The 23,244-nt window shown below is 46.6% G+C and overlaps 2 protein-coding genes across 7 annotated transcripts in view; one reads left to right on the top strand and one right to left on the bottom strand.

The window, feature by feature from the left end:
* The window catches only part of Amph (amphiphysin), a 229,947-nt gene that overhangs the window by 185,815 nt on the left and 20,888 nt on the right, over positions 1-23,244 (top strand). For all 6 annotated transcript variants that reach the window (XM_077628326.1, XM_077628325.1, XM_077628324.1 and 3 more), the window contains 2 exons: positions 7,402-7,544; positions 9,874-9,978. In XM_077628326.1, the coding sequence (XP_077484452.1) occupies positions 7,402-7,544; positions 9,874-9,978 (248 nt within the window). The remainder of the gene's footprint in view (positions 1-7,401; positions 7,545-9,873; positions 9,979-23,244) is intronic.
* LOC144094350 (uncharacterized) lies at positions 15,147-16,388 on the bottom strand. The gene is given in 1 exon segment (XM_077628330.1): positions 15,147-16,388. A coding segment is annotated over 1 exon segment (975 nt). The 5' UTR covers positions 16,247-16,388; the 3' UTR covers positions 15,147-15,271.

Raw genomic sequence — 23,244 nt, 5'->3', positions numbered from 1 at the left:
CAACTTGAATGAATGACTGTTTTGGCCATGGACAGTTCAGCTCGGTGGTATACTGCTAGCCTACCTGACTTCACTCCCCTCCCCTTAAACTGTGGGAAATGCCTCTAATTTCTCTGAACATAAGGCAAGCCTACTGCTTCCACATCGCAAGCTAAATGTGGAATTCTGGGGACTGGTGACTATTAAAAAACATACCCAAACCTTCACAAATACCACATAAATTTTACAGAAAGATATAGGAACGTCTGCTTGTGGTGCAACGACACCCCAACACACTACCGTGTAACATGGGGCTGTGTTGGGCTAAAACCCCCAGACGTACAAACGCATCACTCCGAGGAGCAATGGTAGGCTGCCCTTGCCCTGTCCAGCTCTGGTGACCCTGCGCGGACTGGTATCCCCGGCAAGAGCGGTAGCCAAGGCCACTGGAGGACTCCATCCATATTGTGTTCTTCCCCGTTATTTATTCCTTTGCTCAATAAATGTTTTTGGCATCCCCATATGTCACCAGGGGGTGCGAGGAGGCCCCGCCTTGTTGCCATCGCTGCTCGTGCCTGGCTGTCGTTTGTGTTGCTTTGTTTCCCTTGTGTATGGACATGTCCTTTATATACACTGGGCAATCTGTTAGTGGCTGAGCTGGAAAGCAGTACAAGGTTTTTGTTTGGCTTCCCATCTTTCTTTCACTCCTGTGCACTGAAATGTCTTTCCGAGTTTGCCACTGTGTGATGCACCAACGGTCTATCCGGAGATTTTTTCATTGTGCCTCTTATTTCGACGTTCTGGTTTCTTGTGTATTGCTGTGATTTCAAGGTGAAGTGTTTTTGCCGAAGTGCATATTTTCCTTCTTCAGCGCCTTATCTCTCTGTCAGTGGCTTCAATTCGCTGGTGTTCCACAGCCAGACTCATTTCAGGCTTCATGTCTTTTAAGTCGATGCAAACATTTCTGGATTTCGATAGCTTCTTTCGATGGCTTCACCAAAAGCTCTGCATTGTCCTCTCCTAACTCCTGGAAGAGCTTTGCAACCTGTTTTGGCATTTTGGCGAATATGGAGCTTTATTACAGTAGCACTCAGTAGCACTCGCGAGACAAAACAGATGCTTAAATGGCGGGAGCAGTGGTAGAGGTGCATTATTATGCCAATGCGACAAGTTCAAAAGCGAACTTGTGAGAAGGCGAGTGCTGACAAATTCTGCATCCAAAGACTCCTTGTGGCGGTCACGTGTTGTGTCCCTTGGTTGGTCGTTCTCACAGCTCGATGGCAATGCTTGGGCCTCCGTCATCATCTTGCGGTAGTCGCGCAGCTCAAGATGGATCTAAGGGGTGCAACAGCGTTCAATTTCAGCAGTGGCCATGTGTGGCGTCATCACTACAAGGGTAAGCGGCTGTAATTTTACTGTCGCTGGCGAACCGTGGTCCAGAGCAGCTTTCGCAGGCACTGTTGGACGGCAGGTGAGCTGAAGTCCAAGCACGGCCAACGCAGGTACGTGCGTTGCGGTGGCTTTCCCGTCATCCAAGACAGACACGGGCTTTGCTGGCATGTGCTGCATGCGCGTGTGGCGCTTCGGTCACTGCGCCCACATTGCAGGTCTAGAGTGACACGCTGAAGGGTTCGACAACTTTAGTCATGTTGACCCTCGAGTCGTGTGGTAGCGTTTGTTCAAGCTGACACAACTGTAGATCTACGGCACGCACTGCTTAGTGTCCCTAAGCAATGTTGCCTTACCCAACCTGCGGGGGTGGTCACAAATAGACCTTGATGGTGTAAACGTCGTCAAGGTCCCGTAGGCATGCATCGTCACGATGCCATGGCTCTGGAGCGATGTGGAGGAAATCGCCATAACACATGTGATGCTATGCACTGCAGCCAGTAATCTGAGGAATATTGGCCGTGATTTGAAAAACTTCCAAAGCCTGCTCGGCACACTGGTTCCTTTGCGCGCCTGAATACCGTTTGGACGGCACTTCGGATTTGCTTTTATTTCTGGATAATGTTCACCTGAATCTCCCATGAAAGCATTGTCGTCTTGCGTAAGCAGCAGGCCTGCGATATATGCCTGAAGAGCCCCAGTGCGCGTTGCTTTCCCATCTTTCTATCACTCACCCTCTGTTCGCCCATGCGGGTGCCCCGCGCTTAAGGACACTGAGGAAAACGGCATGCAATTTTTTTTCTTATTTAAAGTCGACTCGATGGCTCTTTCTGGATGTGTCGTGTTTGTCCAGGGTCAAAACACTCATTCGTAACTGAGAAAATTCTAATAAAAAAATTTCCCGCCACTCAACTGAAACTTGTAATGTCTGCATAGAGCAGGACTCCGTGATCAGCGTTTGAAAGTGAAGGGCGGTTTAACCTATCCTGACCTCTGGGATTTGCGTACAAAAAACTGTGTCGACACACACGATTTGCCTTCAAAAAAGGCCAGTGGTGGGGACACCTGTATTTCATTTTTTGCATTAGTTTTCAATAAAAGTGCTGCTGTTAAAAACCTAGATACATGCCCACTTCAATTGATCCCTTTAACCATTCGTCATCATCGCCCTTTAGCCGCGCGCTACCTGTCGGGCAGCAACACTTAGTTTTTGCTCTGTAGAGTGTGCATGGTCCAAATGGCTTGTCTGTGCAAATCATGTCTGCCATAATGGCGTGGCCTGCATGCGAGGTTAGTTTTTCCCAGTGAGGATGGGATGGAAGTGCACTTAGTTAGTCATGCTTTGGTGCCTCTTCCATCGTCTGCCCGGTCTCACATTCATAGATGCGCATCCATGTGAGGTGAACTGGAATATTATTGCTTCACAAGGACACAAAGGTTTCTCACCAATCCAACACGCCAGAAGTTGACCATATCGTTACGGGTTCTGCTTGTTTTTGAGAAGGCAGGTAGCCGTTGTCGCATGATATTGAAATGAACGTGAACGCATCCAACTTTCCATTGCTGCTCGAAGACTGGAGAAAAAAAAAAGAAGAGTTTATTCCAGTACTCGTGTCGTGTCTTATTATTGTTCCTGTTGCACGGTCATTGGTCGAGCTCGAGCCATACGGTCACTAACTGAATCTCCGCATTCTTCTGCTTCAAAGTCGTGATATTCAGTTTTACGTCACAGCTTGGACATGGTGTTGCTGAGGCCAGTTCCCCAGATCCCTAATAAGGTGCATGCATATGGGCTATATGAAAATAAAAGCTATTGAAATTATTCGGAAAGACCACATTTCAGGCTGCCTGACACACGAGACTGACTAGCACAGCTGGTGAACATACAAGTCCTATTTCAGTTAGACATTTGCCGGCTTTGCGTCGTTCAGAAACAAAATGACATCTCCGAGCCACTTGGCCCCTTCCTAAACAAACGCGCTGGCACATAGACACATGAAGGCACCCGACACGTGGAACCTCCTTGGGAGCTTTAACGTTTAGGGTCTACAGCCAACAAAATAATGACATGCTGAACGTAAAAGCGCAAAAAACAAGGGCATAGAATAAGACACACAACACGAGCGCTCGTGTTGTGTGCCTTAATCTACGTCCTTGTTTTTTGCGCTTTTACGTTCAGCATGGAAAACCAACTCGCCCAAACTCGGCCTTTTTTGAAAATAATTATTGGGTTTTGGTTCACAGGCTCAATTTTTCGATGCTGCCACATTGTTCCGAAAGGCCGCATTTTCGGATGCTCCTGTGTGCAGCTGCCAAGCATGCTTTCATGCAGGGATTTACTAGCTTTCTATGTGCAGCCCTTGAGAAACAAAACGATGCCATTCCTACCCATCAGTGGCTGTCACCACATAGCCTTACTTCTATTTTCCCCACCAGTGGCGCAGTGGTTGCGTGTGGACCAGGGCATGAAAGAGGGTTGAGCAATGCAGAACGGCGCTCTCCATCATCATATTGTGTAATTTTCCTTCAAAGGCCGCAGGAGGTGTTACAGAAGGCAGTGGAATAAAAAATTCGCCCATAATGCAGCAAATTATGCAGTGACGAAAAAGCATAGGTTAACACAAAATCCAAGATCAGGCAATAGCTTTCAGGGGAAGTTCTGAATAAACATGTGTTGGAGATATTGGCAACCGATGTGTGTAGGTGGTTCCGATCGCTGTCTGCCTTCGGAATAAACAATTTCATGCGGCAGTATGGAATGCATAACTTAGGGCAATGATCTGTGCGAGATAATGTGAATATGGCTCAAACAAGATCCCATTTTAGCTGCTGATCGTGGTAGTAAATGTTGTGAAAAGTTAGCATTCGCGGGAGTTTTAGCTGGGAAGGTTCAAGGTACTTTTCATTGCAGCTACGCGAGCATGGGAAAACTTGGGCAACATAAAACACGTGCTATGATTCTTTGCAGATTCTGATTGATTAGTAAGAGTTTCGAAACCCGGGTCTTATCAAAGTATGCATATTCTGATTTCAGTCACACTAGGATTCTTAGAGTAGTAGCCTTGATGGAAGATGTAGCCGTATAACGGCTATGCCGCATGCAGTTATCATCTTTGGCAGTGTAACTGCCATGAAAGGTTAGCAGAACCCCTAAATACTTATGCATTGTTACTTGTTCAAGTTCAGAGCCTGATATATGGCACATATACTAAGATTTCTATTAGCAGACCAGTGTGAAGCACACGTGGCCCAATATTTGTTAGTATTCCTTCTCCCGAGCCAGGCATTACACCTGCCACGGACCATCAATGACATCTTTTCTTTCTTCTTGTCAGGATTACTATGCTTGAATAAGATAAGCTTGCATTATTTTTTTTTGTGCAGGGCGAGGAGGGAACTCAGAGGGAGTCTCCTCGTTTGCCTGCGGAGAAAACTGTGCTTTCTAGCTATTTTGGAGCTGCTTTCACAATATAATTTGCGATTTGAGCAGGGGCTAGTCCAGCAAGGCGGGAGGCAAGCATTCGGAAAAAATCTGTACCTGTTGTTGTTCACGCACAGCACAATTAATGTGGTGCATTTCCAGACCGGTTTCAATAATTTGGTGCTCTTCGTGCAGCTACTTTATTTTATATTATGTTTACAATAGAGTGGAGGGAGTTTATTGATCAATTATGTCATTGGGACCATTGGAGCACTTTTAATTAGAAACTGTTATATACTGACAAGCAATTTATTGGTAATTGTTCCCAATAGGTCTGTAAGTTTCGTTTTTTATATTTCACTCTGGAATTAAAAGGTAAAGGTCTCTGTCGTTAAAATGTTGTAGAAATTTAGAGCGTAACTAGATACTTGGCTGACTATTTGTTTCAGTTAAAACATGCTTAGTTCTAAGGCTAAATCGCTTTTAACGGGAAACCAGCCTCGTTGTTATGTAGTGCCCTTCGTTTTCAGTTTTCATGCTTCCAGAATTTGGTGGGTAAAAATCGAGCAATATTTTTTGGAGCTGAAATTTGGGCATAAATCGCATTATCCAGCTAAATGTTCTATAACTCTGGTTTTTGGAGCTTCATTTTATCCATTTTATTGTTATTAATTTGTAAATGATAAGACATGGGCAAGTTGCAACAAAACAACTGATTTACGAAATAGGCATTCATTTAGTTTCTCATTTATTACAATTATAGAATAGCTTGCATTAACATCCATGCATGCACTTTCTGCCTTTCCTTATGCACTGCCAAAACATTCATTCAATATTTTAAACTTGCAAGAGGTTTGCAGCAAGATGTCATTAGCGTGATTACAATGGTGCCGACCCACATTTTGGCATCTCATTTACAAAAATTTCCAGCTCATCCCCAAATTTAGCTGTGTCATGAATAACGAGCATTAAGAAAGGTTTAAAATCATCAGGCAAATGAAAGCATCACTATGTGTTAAGTATAAGGTATCCTCTGGTTTTTGTGCACTGTCTTCAGCGTTGTGCACTGCAGACGAATTGTGTTCTCTGGAAGGCACATTTCCAGGTAGAAATCGGGTTTATTAAAGATATATTGGTGGTGCAAGGAAACGAAGGACCATATTTGTACTTTGCGCCGCGTTGTTGTGCCTTCAGTGTGCAAACGACGTGCCACAGCTTGCCAAGCCCTGCAAGCTCCCTGGGCTTTTCACAAAGGCTGTGCAATGTGCACAACAGTCTTCTGCATTATGAAAGCATGTTTCGTATTGGAATTATGCCCTAAACGAGGCAGCAATAGCTTAGTTGGCAAAGAAACAAAAAAATGATCAAGCAGCAGCTTAGCCCAGCTTGCCTGCCTGCAGAAACTTCTGTGCTTATTCCAGGATGCATCTTGATCAAAGAGGGCGCCTAACGTTTCAACTGAAGTAACGAGTGAAATTTATGCCAACTGAGTATAATATCATTGTGCAGGACAGCATTCTTGTTGTTGACCTGAAATAAAAGGCCATTATGTTTTTCATTGTTAGCCATTATAAATAGATAATTGCGTGTGTTTTCTTGTCTGTGGCTGTAACCAACCCCACAGTGTCACTGGGTGAAAACAACAGTAGCAACCTCGGCATATGGTGTACATTTGTTATTCTGTTCCACATTAACAATGCATTTTTGAATACTGCAGAATTTCAATACTAACTGTTTTCACTTGAGGTGAAATACTAGTTGACTTCTTTTCTTATTTTTCATTTGTGGCAGGTTACTTGGGTCCAAGCAGGGTTAGGGGAGCAACATTACAAATGAATTAGCAGGCAGGAAAGAAGTAACGTGAACATGTCATCATGTCACATAGCGCTGTTCATTTGTTGTGAACGGAAGGAAAGAATACTTGGATGCATTTTCCCGAGTGAACCGGGATGATGGTGGTCACCAGAGTGAGTGTGGTAAACGGAGCTGAAGTGTGTGCAGACATGTTTTTGTCATTCGATTTCCAAGAAACTTGAGAAACAGTCTGAACATTGAAGTCTGTTTGTATTCAAACACTTGGAATCGCATGGCACGGAATCAGTGAGAACGCTGTATTTTTCCTAATGCATTGGTAACTTTAATTTTAGACTGAAAATGAAACTGTTTGAAAAAGTAAACACAAGAAGGAAGAAAGGTTTACCGATCGAGGCAATACTTTGGGCCTGTCTGCCACTTTAAGAATGTTTCAGGCTCGTGCGCATTTTATTCTCACGCAGTTCCCACCCACATATGGCCGAGCAATTAAGATAGGATTCACTTGATTTTCAAGGCCAAAAAAAGGACAAGACAACAAGACGAAGGTGTTTCGTCGCCGTCTTATCCTTTTTTTTGGCCTTGAAAATTAAGTGCATACTATTTTAATTGCTCATGCTTCGTCTACCTCCATGTGTTGTCCTGTTTATGCGGCTTTAAAATCAAGATTGAACAAAAAACAACCAGCCCAACAGCACATTCTCTTAAGCACTCTTTTGGGAGAAAGAGTGTGCCCCATATAGGAAGCCTTATCATCCGGCCGAATTGGTGAGTAGTGTATGGTATATGTGCCTTCGCAGCGGCACGGCTGGAAAATGAGGACTCGGCGCTGGTCAGCCCGCCCGGATTCCGGGCCAGCTACGTGGGAAGCGACCGCAACGGGGAGATGCCGCACCACCGGCGTGATGAGAAGGACTACGAACCGGTGGACGTTGGTGCACAGGTGGGTTTCTCTCTTTTCACTGCAAGATGCGATCGCACTACAGCTGCTGTCACCGAGCAGTAGGGCTGCTGCACACAGGAAATGGTGGCACACATAACTGGAAAATAATTTTCTGCTGTGACAGTGCACCTAGGAAGGGGGCCGACTGCCGAGCACAGTTTAGGACAACTTCTGAACGCGTGTTTTGAAACGCTACAACAAATGTGTGCTGGGGCTCCTGCCGTATATATCCACCCAGCAACGTGGCGGTGCTCACTGAGCAAGCAGTAATTGTGTCCATTTTTTAAGTTTATTTATTCATTAAAACTACCTCAAAGGCCCCAATAAAGGGGTATTACATGAGGGGATGGTGTTCAGGGCACATGGTTGATTCGATGGATGATGTGAATGATGATGGGTTGGAATGAAGTACGATGGCGTTTTTCAGGTCCTCCCAGTTCTTTGCAGTGTGGAAAATAAATGATGAAAGATGAACACATGTCCGGGCAGGGGAGGGTTAATGGCCTTCTGGTGGTTCGTGCGCCTGGAGATGCGGTGGGCAGGACTGATAACAGACTTGATCATGGGATGATAGTAACACTTATGAAAAAGGCACACAACCTTGCAGTAGTGCAGCAGTCTGCTAAGATTTTAAGGTGAGCATTACGTCTTTGTTCAGTGACCTATTCCTATCTAACATGATAGGAATAGGCCGAGTGGATGAATCTTGATGCGCGATTTTGTGTTGCTTCCAGTAAGTTAGAAAGGGTACTTTGATAGCGATTCCAAACAGTGCATGCGTATTCTAGTTCGGAACGAAGGAAGGTTAAATGAGCTAATAACTTCACTGATGGGGCTGCTAGGCGAAGGGTTCTCTGAAAATAACCAAGAACATGGTTAGCATTGTTAATACTCTGTGTTATGTGATGTGACCAATTCAGATCGCGGGTTAAATGAACACCCAAGTATTTGTATTCGGCCGTAGCAGTGATTTCGGAGTTGGAGATAAAGTAGCTTGAAGTTGGTCAAATGTTTTAGGGGAATCTCCCAAGGTGGAGTAAATGGAGAAAGCTGTATAGCTTTCCTTTGTAGCCGTATGGCTACATTCAGGTGGATGTCAATGAGTAATTACTCCTTTATTACAAATTTACTCCACCTTAGAGGATTCCCCTAAAACATTTGACTAACATTGCTTTCACTTCGAGTTATTGATCAATTCGCCCTTGCCCTACCATAAGCTTGCCGTCCCGGTTAGCTCAGTTGGTAGAGAGACTGCTCCGGTGAAGCGGTGGTCCCGGGTTCGAACCCCGGACCAGAACGCATTTTTCTTTAACTACGAAGTCTCTGAGAAAGTTGTAGAGCTTTCCTTGCATTTCCTTGCACAGCATCACCATTTACTGCTGCATCATGTGCGTTTTAGCATGTAGCTTCATGATATGAACAGAGAAAGCATGACCGCCACTGGAAACATGTCTTGTTATCCACCCAAGGTTGGCTTAGTTGGAAGAGCAACTGCCTTGCACAAGCGGTAGTCTTGGGTTCGACTCCTGACCAGGGCAAATTTTTCTTCAACTGCCAAGTTTCTGAGAGAGTTTCCTTGGTTGCTGATCGGCTCAGCTTGAGTGGGCGCTAATATCTTCCTCACTACACTTGTCTTTCGATTGTGAACGCTCTGGAAGGAACTGAGGCTTGAGATGTGTGCACAATGTTACATTATTGGGTGGAAGAGGAAAGCAGGGGCCGTTTTTTTGCCTTTGCACTCTGGCCGAAGTCAAGGGTAAAGAAATGCGCTTAAGGACTGCTCCCGTGTTCAGTTTCTGAAGGGAAAGTTGAGCCCTCATAACAAATGGGGTTCTGCTCAGAAAGCTGATGTTTGACAGCAAAAGATGGGACTCCGTGATCACCGTTTGGAGCTGAATGGTGGTGCAGCTATAGCATTATCAGTGAACGCAGCCTGTCTGTATTAGAACGTGATAACTGTAAGAGACTGGAAGAGAGCTGAGTGGGTCCGAGAACAGACGCGGGTTAACGACATCTTAGTCAAAATCAAGAGGAAGAATTAGGCATGTAGTGCGAAGGCAAGGTAACCGATGGTCGTTGAGAGTAAGAGACACTGGATACCAAAAGAAGGCAAGCATAGCTGGGGGCAACAGAAAGTTAGGTGGGTGAGTGAGGTTAACAAGTTTGCCATGGTTGGCACAGGACAGGACAGGCTTTTGTCCTGCAGTGGACGTAGTGAGGCAGATGATGAATGAATCGATTGGCAATGGCCAATATCAGTTTGTTTACAGCTTCCCTTCAACGACTGCCGAGCAGGCCGGTCTTTGCCTCACTTGTTCCTCCCCTGCAGATGAACAGCGATGGGGGTGACAAGCCGGCTGCCGCAGCTGATGAGCTCTACGACATTCCTGTGGGCGCTACGACCACTGACCTTCCGGCGGGAGTGCTTTACAGGGTGCGTCCACCTTTTTTTGAGACGGCGCAAGCTAGACTAAACTGATTCCACTTAAACCTTAAATACACGAGCGCTGCAGCTCACTATGCAGCACTGCAGTTCTCTCTTTGGTGCATGCTTAGCAGAGGAGTAGGCTATGAAGACAAGATACTCTCGGAAGCGCACGCTGCTTGTACGTACTTCAAACCGGTACACTCTGTCTATTTGGAACCCTGCGTACATTTCAAATGAAATGATGTGTCTCGTGTCTAAAAGTGTGTAACTCAATGCCAGAAACAGGTAATGTAAGCAACTTAGTTTTCACAAGCTCTGTATTTCGTGAATGAGGTTTGAGTCACACTTTACGAATATTTCAGGAGACAGTATTGGCAGGCACTAGGTAGGCTTATGCAGCAGTGTGCTGCTTGCTCAAAACAGGCTTGCGAGCGAGAAGAATGTGCAGTGGATGCAAGGCTGCACTTGAGGACAAATGTCATCAGGTATTTATTCATGCAGCATGGTTTATTCAAGTGGAACCCCAAGGATGCAAAGGTGCTGTGCAGAACAGATATGCTGTGGCAGGTATTGCAACTTTTGACTAGGTGCCAATTCTGTCTTGCCACGTTCATTTGCGCTTAATACAAGTTTAACCCGGGAACAACATCTCCCTAAAAAGTTCATATTTTTATAAGTCAACATCTCGCTTTAATTTTTCATCAAAAATGCCAAAATAGGTGCTCGCAAGAGCTCAGTCGTTCGTGGTATTGTCACGTCGTTCGTGGTATTGTCACGTCGTTCGTGGTATTGTAACTCGCGTCTAGACAGCGCAGAAATGCCAGTGGTGAGAAGCTCTGAGAAGATGCGACAGCACACCAAGACGGCCAGAGCAGAACGTAAGTTTCTTCTACAGAAGCGCACGAGCTGCATGGCGCACCAGCTGCGTGCCGGACAGCCACCGAGCGGCTATTGTTGTAGACAAGGCATTACCCTCCCTCTCGGAAAGAGCATCGGCCCAATGCTCTAACAAGAAACTAGGGAGAAATAAAAAACAAGACTGAGTAACGCGCAGCACTCAGCCACTAAATGTCTCTTGAAAAATAGGGCTTTATCCGCACGACATGAACGATCTCTGGTCTCTGCTGACGGCGAGTAGTCCGGGAAACCCCATCCGGGAGAACTTCATAGGTTACGTCGCTTAGCTGAAAGAAAACTCTGTAGGGGCGAAATACTGTTTTAGCAGTTTTTTGGAAAGACTGCGGCGTCAAATGAGGGTCAATACCCACACTTTGTTGTCCGGGGCGAACGTCGTCAGTCTGTGGTCGCAGTTGTAATGTAGGGCGTCACGGCCTTGTTTCAGGATGCGCCCTCTCGCAAGTTGTCGAGTTTCTTCTGTGCAAAGCGTAAATTCCTCGGCACCAACGTCGGGGTCACGTCCACCATGGGGCAGCATTGCTTCCAACATTGTTGACACTTTGCGGCCGTACAACAGACAGAAGGGCGTCCTCTGCGTGGTTTCATATGGCAGGATATCGTCCCAAGATCGATGCTCAATGTCAATGTACATGGACAGCATGTCGACGAGAGTTTTGTTAAGGTGTGCGGTCAGGCCATTTGTCTGGGGATGGTAGGCAGTCGTTCTATGAGTAATGCCACTCGGCCACATGAGGGATTCCAAGAGTTTGGCAGTGAAAGAGGTGCCTCCATCTGTGATAATAAGTGCGGGGCGCCATGCCTTAAGACGTGTTCCACGAAAAATTTCACAGCCTCGGCTGCTGTGCCACACTGGAGAGCCTTGGTTTCAGCGTTGCGTGTAAGGTAATCAGTGGCGACGATAATCCACCGGTTTCCCGAAGAAGTTGGGAAAGGGCCGAGAAGGTCCATGCCATCTTGTTCAAAGGGGACTGTGGGCACTTGTACAGGATGTAAAAGTCTGGCTGGCTTGACAGGGTGTCTTTTTCATCGTTGACAATCGCGGCACATGCACACACAGTGTTGCACTGTCGCCGCAAGCTTAGGCCAGTAATAGCGCTTTTGGATCCGAGCCAGAGTGCGGGCGTAGCCGAGGCAGCAGTATATTTAGGGTGTATAGTGTGCATATCCCTACTCACAGCCTCCCAAAGCATAATGGAGGGCATCAGGAAAAGCACTCTCGAGCGAAACCTTCCATTATTTGCGACGTTTACTTGGCAGCAGTCTCAAGGTGGCTCAGCAGTAAGTGGTGAGCAGTGCAGGCATTGTGGCCATCCTAAACGCTGTACACTTGCGCAGTGAGTGATTTAAAATCGGTCAACTGGATGCCTGGGGAATCTCCCGCCCCAATAAATTTGCATGCTGTCAAGGCAACCAGAGCAAATTTTTAAGAAACTGAGGGACGTGTGTCAAACTACCTGCCTATGAACCTATCTTTAGGGACTATAGGGCGAGTAAGTAGAGAAGCTCACTTCACTTCCCCGTACTGTAGCAACTGCTGCTAAGTGGCTTCACAGTGTCAGTTGGAAGTGCGGTGTGCGGAATTCCTTGCTAGAGCGAACTAAATCTGTGATTGACCAACGACAGCAAAAACGACTCCAGCAAAGAGCCCACAGAAGATGTGCCCCTGTTTTCGTCCCGCAAAAATTAGGTCCTGGATGTTGACTTTAGACAAAGCGTGCGTGTGCCTCAAGAACAATCATTTGGACAACTCTGCCATTTATGGAGAAGCAGTGTTTTTCGCAGCATAACAAAGAAAAGTGCAATCATGGCGCTCATTTATTGCGGACCGAGTGTGGAACTAGATGGCACCCACACCGGCAGCGCACTTCCTGCAGTGGCGTGCAGCCCGCGGGCCGGTGACAGCGTGCCGCTGAAGCTGCAGTGAAAAGTGCTTCCTAACCAGTCAGTACGGATCGCAGAAAGTTCTAATCTTATTACCTGTTGCTGCCAGTACAGTCACTCCATGCTGATATGAATGCACAATTGATTTTCGTAAGGCCTTTGCAGTAGAGGGCTGTGTCACTACAACAGCCGCGAGTCCGACGCTTGGATTCTGCTGAGCCGTTCGCAAAACCATCAGCAGAACTCTCATCGCAGGCAGTCGTGCACCAGATCGCATCGTTATGAACACGTGTCCGCTATTGTGCTGCTCAGGCTATCTCAAACCCGGGCTTCATTTAGTACCGGTTAGGGAAAGACTGAACTTTCGAAATTGGGAAAACTAAAAGAAGAAGCTTTAATGGCACTTTTGTGATAGTTTATTTACATACTGAGGGAAAAGGCCAAGAGTTAACAGTTCAATGTGATGAGCATTTCACTTTTCTGGCAGATGTCATGTCTGCTAGTAAAGTGTTCCACCAACCAGCCTTTTCCATTCCGGATGGTTCCTGCCGGTTGTCGTATTGCCGCGAACCTTTGTAATAACAATAATAATAATAATGCTTCATTCATGCTTTATTTAGATTTATCTCTAAAGATTACAGCCAGGCAGAAGCAATTTCATTTCATGTTTATTTCCTTAAAGACCCCCCTTTCTTGGGGTTACTCCATAAGAAATGGGGTTACCATAAGAAAGTGTAACAATTTTTTTCATGATGACAGCTGCAATGTGACTTTATCTTGGAAGGTTGATGGGCAGCTGATGGCTGCAATTTCATGGGGAAGCTTGTTTTATTCGCATCCTGCTTGGAGGAAAAATTACTTGGAAAAAGTATTCGTACAGACACGTTGGTATGAAACGTTCAACAGGGATATGCGGTCAGACGTGCATTATGGGGGTGCTTGGAGGCATAGCTGCTGCCTGAGCTGGGAATAATAAGAGAGAGAGAGATTGAGAAAAATGAACGGAAGGGCAGGGAGGTTAAGTAGCGAACGCTGCACTTGGGAAGAGGAACGGAGGGAAGATTGGAAGGGGAGAGAGGAAAGGGAGATGACTTATTTCACGTGTCCGTAGGCCATTACTAGCTGGGTGCACAGGGCACACACTGAACGTTTATAACCTTGAACTCAGTCCTGAGTCCTTCAGGAACTTGAAAAGCGATTTCACAGCAGGCCTCTGTGATGAAGCTTTAGTCCAAGGACCCCGAATTGTGCACAGGACAGAAATGCAGCGACAGAGGGAAGGATTGGATAATTGGGGCTGTAGCTTGAGAGATGAAACACTAATATCAGATGAGTATGAGCGATGAATGAAACGGCTTCTAATAAACCAATGAGGTATGCTTGACCTATCAGTGATTTGTAAGCAGGTAGCTTTACACTTTGAGGGGCGTCGTGAAGGTGACGTTTATAACAAAGCCTAGTTTTTTTTATTCGCAGATGAGATTAGGTTTGTTGCAAGCGCCATGATAGATCAATGCTGATAGTGATGCCTAGGTAAGTATAAGACAGGACAAGTTCAACAGGAAAGGCAGAAATTTAATATGCAAATGAATGTGGGTTTTGACGGCAATGAAAAGACACGAGCTTGCATTTAGTGGGATTAAGTGTTATCAACCTGTGATTGCACCTTGCCTGAATGCGGTTAAAGTTGTTTTGGAGGAAGTCTTGATCAGCGTTGTTAGTCACTGGGGGATAAATAACGCAATCATAGGTGAATGACATGATAAATTTTGTGGAAAATCATTAATATATATTAGAAATAGGAAAGCACAAAGGACAGTTCCTTGGGAAACACCCGATGTTACCGGCAGATGGTTAGAGGAGTAGTTATTAACAACAACGGAATGTGAACGATGTGTGAGGAGTTCCTTTATCCATGTAATACTAGGTAATTTCTGGATGCAAGGTAAGTTGGGAAAGTTTTAAGACTAGATGTTTATCAGGTGCCTTATCGAATGCTTCGGCAAAGGCTGAAATGGTGGCTTCAGTTTGTAAGTTAGTATCAAGGTTGGAATGAAGATCGTGAAGGAAGATAGCAAGCTGCGTCTTGCACAACAGGTCTTTTCGAAATCCATGTTGGGATGGAGTGAAAAAATTTATAGAATCTAGATGCTGCATGATCTTTGAGCAGGTGACATGTTCTGTGAGTTTACAAGGGGTACTAGTCACAGGAGATGGGACAGTAATTGAGTGGTGAGTCTTGGTTACCTGATTTGAACACAGGAACGACCTTCCCCATCTTCCAGTCTTCTGGGATGATACTTATGGCGAGTGGCTGAGAAAACTGTTCTGCTGTACCGAGTGAAGAGACGAGTGATTACCGTGCCCCCAACATGGGAAACCCAAACAAGAAGCCTTTATTCCATGCCTGCAGGCAGAATATATACACACTGAGGGGCACCGCTCCCCTCGCTCCTAGCACCATCGCGTGGCAACTCAAACAAGCACAAGGTGGCGACCACTACATCTTCCATCCAGAGATTGTTACAAGTTCAACCTGCACGGCAGTCTCACTGCACAGCGATTGCACTGTATGACCGTATCGCGTTCGAACCTGTTCTTGAGGTTGAGATGAACTCTCTTCCTCAGGCGATCCCTGGATCTCAGGCGAAAAAGGTGCACGCAAAGGTCCCACTGGCATCGAGTTGGAAGAACTTTGTTGCGACCTTTCAGGTTGTGATGGCGAGGCTGCTGCCTGTTCTGGGATGTTCTGGCCAGTTGAAAAACGCACCAGATGGCGACGATTTCTCTGCAGAATGCTGCCAGGAGTCTCAACCACGTACGACCGAGGTCGCTGAGCAGGGCTGAGGACCCGACCGCTGCAACCAGTGTCCTTGACCCATATGTCGTCCCCTGGTTTCAGAAGACTCAGAGTGCTCGCACTGTGATGGGGATTGTAGTTTTTTCCCTGGTGCACCTTGGTTGCAGAATCCTGTGCCCTGAACGTCTCGTGACTTGGCAATGCTTACAGAAGTCATCCTGGCAGTGCCGGAAGGCGTGCTTGCAGTTTTCGCCCCATCAGTAATTGTGCTGGAGATATGCCTGAAACACCAGGTGTGTCTCGGTAAGTGAGAAGGGCCAGGTACGGATCAGAGTTTTTCGCAAGCAGGTCCTTCACTGTCCGCTCCATACGCTCGGCATCTCCGTTTCTCTGGGGGCTTGTCTCATGACGGAATCCGTAAGATCGGGCGAACTCGGCGAAATCGTTGGATACAAACTGAGGTCCGTTGTCTGTCCGCACGACGTCGGGAATCCCGAAGCGAGCAAAGCAACTCTTCACAGCAGCAATAACCGCTGCAGAAGTTGTAGTCCCCAGTGTCACCACTTCAGGGAATCTAGAGTAGTAATCGAAAATCAGAACATAGTCACGTCCTTTAAACTGGAACAGGTCGATGCCGAGGTGTTGCGATGGCCTCTCCGGTGTGGGAGTTGGCATCAGTGGCTCTGAACATACAGCTCGAGTCTCGGCACACTTGGGACACTGGGCCACAAGGTGTTCAATATGCAGGTTGCAATTTGGCCACCAAACGCACTCTCGGGCGCGTTCTTGACAGCGGCGTACCCCTTGATGCCCTCAAAGCGAGAATGTCCTGGCTTTGAGCAGACAGAATGACGATACGGCGATCCAACAGAAGCAGACCCTCGTACACACTCAGTCTGTCTCTCTCCTTCCAGTACGGTGCTATGTGGGTTGGTACCCTGTTCTTGGAAGGCCAGCCTCTCTCACAACAAGTCATGACTGAAGAACACTCCCCATCTTGAGCTTGCTGTCGGCGAACATCATCTAGCCGACTTGTCACCCGAGGAGGTAGATCCTTCAGGACCTCACCGATGAAGATTTCCAGGCTGTTAACAGCTTTCAAGGCTGGTGAGTCGCAAGGTGCTCGTGATAGTGTGTCGGCCGCAGCTATGAGTTTCCCCAGTACATACTTGATAGTGTACTGATAGCGCATCAGCTTGATCTGCATTAGCTTTACTCGAGGTTGCAAAATTTCAAGATCCTTGCTCGCAAGGAGGGATACGAGAGAAAGATGATCCGTCTCGACCTCAAAGCTTAGACCGCGAAGACACTGGTCAAACCTAGGCACAGCCCACGTGACTGCCAGAGACTCCGTTTCCATCTGACTGTAGCGTCCCTCTGTAGGGCTGAGGGATCTAGAAGCGTATGCCACAGCATGTCGAAGTCCCGAAGGCTGATCTTGGAACAAGACGGCCCCCAGACCGTGAGAACTTGCATCAGCTGATACTACAGTCTGGTAATGTGGGTGGTACTTTGCCATACTTGTTTCCGAGCTGAGCAAAGACTTGATGCAAGCTTCTTCTTGGCTGTGACCCCAAATCCACGTGCTGTTCTTGTTCTAGAGAGGACGAATGGGTGTCGTGACATCAGACAGGTTTGGAATGAAACGGGCCACATGGTTGACTATTCCAAGCAACCGACGAACTCCACTGACATTGGCTGGTGCCGGGAAATCCTTGATAGCCTTGACCTTATCTGGGTCCGATGAAATTCCTTGCGCATCCACGATTCCAAGGAACTTGACAGGAGACACTCGGAACTGTCACTTCTTTTCATTGAGAGTTACCCCAGCTTGATTTAGGCGAGCCAAAACATCAGCTAGGTGTCGGTCATGCTCACGCTGGTCCCTACCAAAGACTAGTATATCGTTGATCATATTGGCGACTCCGGAAGTGCCTTCTAGCAGTCTTGACATGAAGCGCTGGAAGCATTCAGGCGCTGTCGCGAGGCCGAAGGGAAGACGCCTGTAACAGTAGCGGCCAAAGGGAATGATAAACGTTCTCAGTTCTTCACTCTCACGACTTAATTTGATTTGGTGGAAGCTGTACCTTGCATCGAGCTAGGAAAAGACTTGTGCCCCACCAAGTTGGCCTAAGATGTCTTCTGTCACTGTTGCAAACACGTAGTGCTCCCGCAGGATGACCTTGTTAAGCTTCGTCAGGTCGACACAGAGCATGTACCCCCCAGACAGCTTTGGCACAATGACAAGGCCTGAACAACATGCAGTTGGCGTGTCCACTTTCCGGATGACCCCTTGGCCCTTGGGATGCCATGTTGTCCAGTTCCTTCTTCACGCTCTCGAGCAGAGGGAGGGGTATTCACCTTGGGACGCTCAGTGAAAAGGGATGAGCATCAGGACAGATGCGGATGTGGTATTCCTCTTGCACTTCCCCCAGTCCACAAAAGATATTGACCTGGGTTGACGGAACGCTTTTGATTGAGTCCAAAAACTGAACGACGCCCAAATCTTCGATTGCCGGTAGTCTGATTCTTGACGACGTACATTGTCTGGACAGTCACTCTGTTGCGCCACTCCAGGGTAGCAGGGAAAGTTCCCAGCACGCGCAACCAATGATTTCCGGGACCAGATACCTCGGCTTCTGCTTCATCCAACACGCGAGGCAATCCCGGGAAAGAAGGCAAAACTACTGCTACCTCTGCTCCTGGATCTATTCTGAACTTTGCAAGGTGGCCATTCATGCGTAAGTCATTGTACCTTGCCTGATGCATACTGAGCGCGTGAAGTTCGATAGAACCCGACAGCTCTTTTCGGTGCTTTGCCTTGCAAACTTCTGCAAAATGACCGTGCTTTCTGCAGAAATGGCACACAGCCTTGCATGCGGGGCATTCATTTCGCGGGTGGATACTATGGCCGCAATAACTGCAGGCTGACCCATTTAGCAGCGCTGGCTTGCCACTGCGCGATGATGCGCCTGCCGTTGTTATCTTTTTGCGTCACACCACGTCGACTTTCAGAGTATCGAAAGCTGTGCTGTCGCGTGAGCTTGCGCGGGAGAGACGCTCTTTTTCAGCGTCCTCATGCAGACGTGCTTAACACAGTGCTTCTTCAGCCGTGAGTTTCGTGCAACGGCACAACTGGTCAGATAGCTTTTCATCCCGCGATCCCACGACAAACTTGTCCCGAATAAGGCAGTCTTCCACTTCGGGGCTTTTGTATCCGCAACGTTTAACGAGATTGCGAAGCACCGCGAAGAAGTCGTTGACTTACTCCCCCTGCTGCTGTGTTCGGCGATGGAACCGACAGCTTTCCTAAATCTCATTGACGGGGTGCACAAAATGAGAGGCTAGCTTCTCCTTGACAACCGAACACGAGAGGGTTTCCGGAGTTGATGCTGCCAAAGACGACAAGACACTGCGTGCTTGAGGCCCCATACAATACAGAAGCGTGCGCACCTGCACCTCATCGGTGGCTGTGTTCAGGCCGGCGGCGAAGGCGTACTCTTCGTATGTTGCTACCCATGTTGGCCACTCTCTAAGGCTTGTGAAGGTGAACAGAGGAGGGGGTTGAAGTCCTGGCGTACCAACACCATGTTCTGCTCTACCGAGTGAAGAGATGAGTCATTACCGTGCCCCCAACATGGGAATCCCAAACAAGAAGCCTTTATTCATGCCCGCAGGCAAAATATATACACACTGAGGGGCACCACCCCCTTGCTCCTAGCGCCATCGCATGACAACTCAAACAAGCACAAAAACTCAGAAGAAATGTCCTTGGTATTCTTTAGAAACTTGGAGTTATTTTCACGATTGCAGCTGGCGGATGAATTTTAATTTGTCGATTACACACGAAATGCCATTTGCAAGAAAAATGATGACTGGTATTGCCAGTTCTGTAATGGAAGGTAGTGAAAGAAATGATTTTTCAGGTTGTTTCATCAATGCTGATGAAAATGCTGTATTATATATATCGGCACACTGAGCATCACTGACAGAGTCGCCGTTATCATTAGTTAGGATGATGTCATGCGATTACTGGGGATTTATCACTCTCCAAAATTATCTTGGGTTACTTCTTACCATTTTTGGTACCAAAGTTGTGAAGAATGAAACGTCTCACGCTTTTAGCTGCTGCCAAGTACGCGTCTTCAGTGCTATAGTATTTTTCCGATGCAGAAGAGCTCGGTGTCAGTCTAAGGTTTGCTGCACAGTAGAGCTGCTGCTTTTTATGTTTTAAAGGTTTGAGTTGTTTTTCTAACAAGGACTTTGGTGATCAGTTTTTTTATAGTGCACTTTGGAATATATCTCTTCATTAGATCACTAATTTTGCTTTTGAAAATTGACCAGTTTTCGTTGACTGTGTGCTGATGGTAGTGTAGTTCAAAAGTGGGGAAGAGAGAATTTAACTCATCATTTATTGTTATGTAGTCAGCCTTATTGCAAAGCTTTATTGCTTTTTTTCGACACTTTCCTTTGATCTGGAGCAATGTTAAACAAGGTGTGAATAACTTTATGGTCGCTGATCTTCCTCAGGTAAGTAACAGAAGCTAAGGTCTCAGGTTGACTAGTTAGAATGAGATCTAGAACGTTTTGTGATGTCTCTGTGAAGCATGTTGGCTCAGTTATTAATTGTGAAAGATAAAAATTAGGACATATGTTGACAAATTCCTGAGGCTCTTAAAAAACGGTAACGTGAGATACTTAATGTGATTGGTACCGTGAGATACTAGGGTACTTAGCTGTTAATTGCAGCAACGCATTATTGAGCTCATGTGGGAAGTCAGGGCTATTATGTTGCAGTCAATAGCAAACGTCAATTAGTGTTGTTATTGGTGCAGTGTGGCATATGAGCCACAAAATTTCAAGGTGAGATGTGTTGTTGACAAGAGAGAATGGTAGTTCCTGATTAACGACGACTTAAATACCCCCCTTCCCTCAGAATCCTCTTGGTCAGTGCGAAAAAGGTGAAAATTTGGCAAATTCTGCAAAACTTCAGAATCACTGATGTTATTGTTGAGCGATGTTTCTGTTAGTATGAGTATGTTGCTGCCAGATGACAACACAAGGTTAAATACAATCTCTTGTTTGGGAAGGAAGCTGCGTATATTTGTGAAAATTGCAGAAAGGCCAAAGTTAGCTCTGGAGTTGGTTCCAGGATGACAAGTTGAACAAGGGTACTGTGGAGACTGGTGACGAGAAGGTATCTGCTTTGCGATTTTCTTCACTGTTTCTCTCGTGTCTTAAGAGTGGAGTGAAAATTTTTCAGACATTTCTTTTGTGGATGCAACGAAGTTCTTGTGAATATTTTGGACGTGGCATGATTAATCTTCTCCGACACTAAAGTTGACTCCTTTAAATTTGGGCCCTTTGGAAGAATAACTTCTTTGAACTTGGATGATATGAATTTGACAATGATAGGGCATTGATGGTTAGGGGTGTGATGGCCTAGCCGGCGGGTGCGCTCGGTATCTTTGTAATCCAAGGTTATTTCCAGGTGCTCTAAGCAGTGATCTTTGATGAACTATTCAGACTCGGTATATGTTTCACGAGAAGGTGAATCAGGCAGACCATAAAAAAATTAGATTGTTCATGCGTGAGTAGTTTTCAGCATCGTCAAGACAAAGCTGTAGGTTGTGAACCAAACGAGTTTGGTTATCTGTTGATTAAACTGTTTGTACGTCAGACTGAAGTGTAGACAGAGCCTGGAAATGTTCTTTGTGTTCAGTGAGGCGAGTATTGAAATTGAATATCGTTTCATCGATTGAAACCATGTATCCTTTTATATCTTGCAGTTCAGAGCTTAGTGTTGCCTGGCCAGCAGACAGCTTTTTCAATTCAGCCAGAGTGACAACCAATTTGTCAGATCCAGGGTTAATTTCAGTGTCACCACCAAGCAGTAACAGCGACCGTACACTATGACTGCATTCGGCACAAATAGCAGTCATGCACCGAGGGCTCGGCAGCTGTATCAGGAAATAGTTACTCGATCTTTTAGCAAATAGACTAACCTGCATGATGAAGCAAACCAGATTCGATAATTGTGCCGTGGCACAGCTGCCAAGCCCACAGATCACGGGAGGTGATTGCCGATCCTTATTTAACAATTGGGGTGACAGATGAAAGTGAGGCATGTTTTCTTCGCTTTGGAAGGCTGAGCCATGATTTGCTACGAAAGCCACGAAGCTTTCCGGGCAACATGGGAATCATTCAAACAGGAGGTTTTCAAGACTTCTTTGAGCTGAATCCAAAAGCAAAGAGGCAGCTGCTCCTGCTGTCCCATATCCAACAGCCAAATGAGACAGTGACTGCTTACATATAAGAAACAAAGCATCCTTGCTGACGTACCAATCCTGACATGAGAAAGGAGAAGGTGAGGCGTTAAAGCGGCACTTCTTGCTGGGCTTATCCGCAATCCACCTTAGACCGTCGCCGAATTCACCAGCGAAGCGACTGTGATTGAGAAAACCCTGGATGGACCGACGAGCCCGCCATTGCCCACAAATGCTCGAAGTCGCATCAGCACAGCTATTGGGCAGCACAGAATTCAGGGACAACCTGCGGGATGTGATCTGCAACATTGTCCAAGGAGAGCTGCGTCGGCTACTACCACCTTCCAACCAGCATCAAGTAGAGATCCTTGCGGAAATCGTCTATGAAGAAGTTCAACACTCGCTTGTATCCCCGCCATCGACTCCTCTAATTGAAGCTGCAGCCATGACCTATGCCATTGCAGTACGCAGTGGTCGGCCTCGACAAGGCCCCCATCACACACCCAGCCTACGAGCGACGCCTAGAGGACTTCAGACAATTGCCTGCTGTGTTTCCATTGCAGTGAGTCCGCCCATATTCTTCGTCACTGCCCATACCAGTGTGTCGGTCTTCGTGGTTTTGCCCTACGACCACGCTTCGGCCAACGCCCGCAAGAAATCGATGACTATCTGCATAAAGTGGAGTATGTGCTGAACCGCCTTTACCGCTCACCATCACCATTGCACTTCGCATCGCCACACTGTAGCTACTCAGATGCGGCACGAGGAAGGTCACCCAGATTCTGTCATCATCATCAGCAGCCTGATTACGCCCACTACAGGGCAAAGGCCTCGCCCATGTCTCTCCAATTACAGTCGACTTCCTTTAATACGAAATGCACAGGCACTGCAAAAAACTTGGAAATAAACGAACTTCCAATTAAGCACAGAACACTAAAACAGCGTCGTTATCAGTAGAGGGGTCGGGTTTCTTAAGGAAAATAGTCAGTCACCTTGCTCTGCTTTTTCTTGCCGGATCGCGCTGCTGAAAGCAAGTTCTGCAAGCTGTAATGTGTGCTAACGCTTCTTCCGCATTACCTTAAACGGCTAATAAACACTCCGCGAGTGCAAGCCAGCAGCCGCATCAGCAGCCGTTGCTTGAGGCCCCACTTGGTCGTGCTTCCCCCATGAGCTAGCAGAGGCATCTTCTGAAGCAGTTATGACAAAACCGCATGCTGCTTGCTTATCCTTTATAAACTTGGCAAGTGCGTTTGGCTTGATCCCATATTTCCAAGCAATTTCTTGCTTGGCGGTGTCTCCCTTTTCTACTTCATTCGAAATCTTGACTTTCGTTGGCAGGCCGAGCGTACAATAAGAGCCGCAAGTTGTGACTGCAGTCAAAATCTGAAGCGTGGAATCATCTGCGAA

This window comes from Amblyomma americanum, chromosome 6 (assembly GCF_052857255.1).
Source record: "Amblyomma americanum isolate KBUSLIRL-KWMA chromosome 6, ASM5285725v1, whole genome shotgun sequence".
NCBI lineage: Eukaryota > Metazoa > Arthropoda > Arachnida > Ixodida > Ixodidae > Amblyomma > Amblyomma americanum.
Note: the sequence above shows the minus strand (reverse complement) of the source record. Positions and strands in the feature narration are given on the sequence as shown.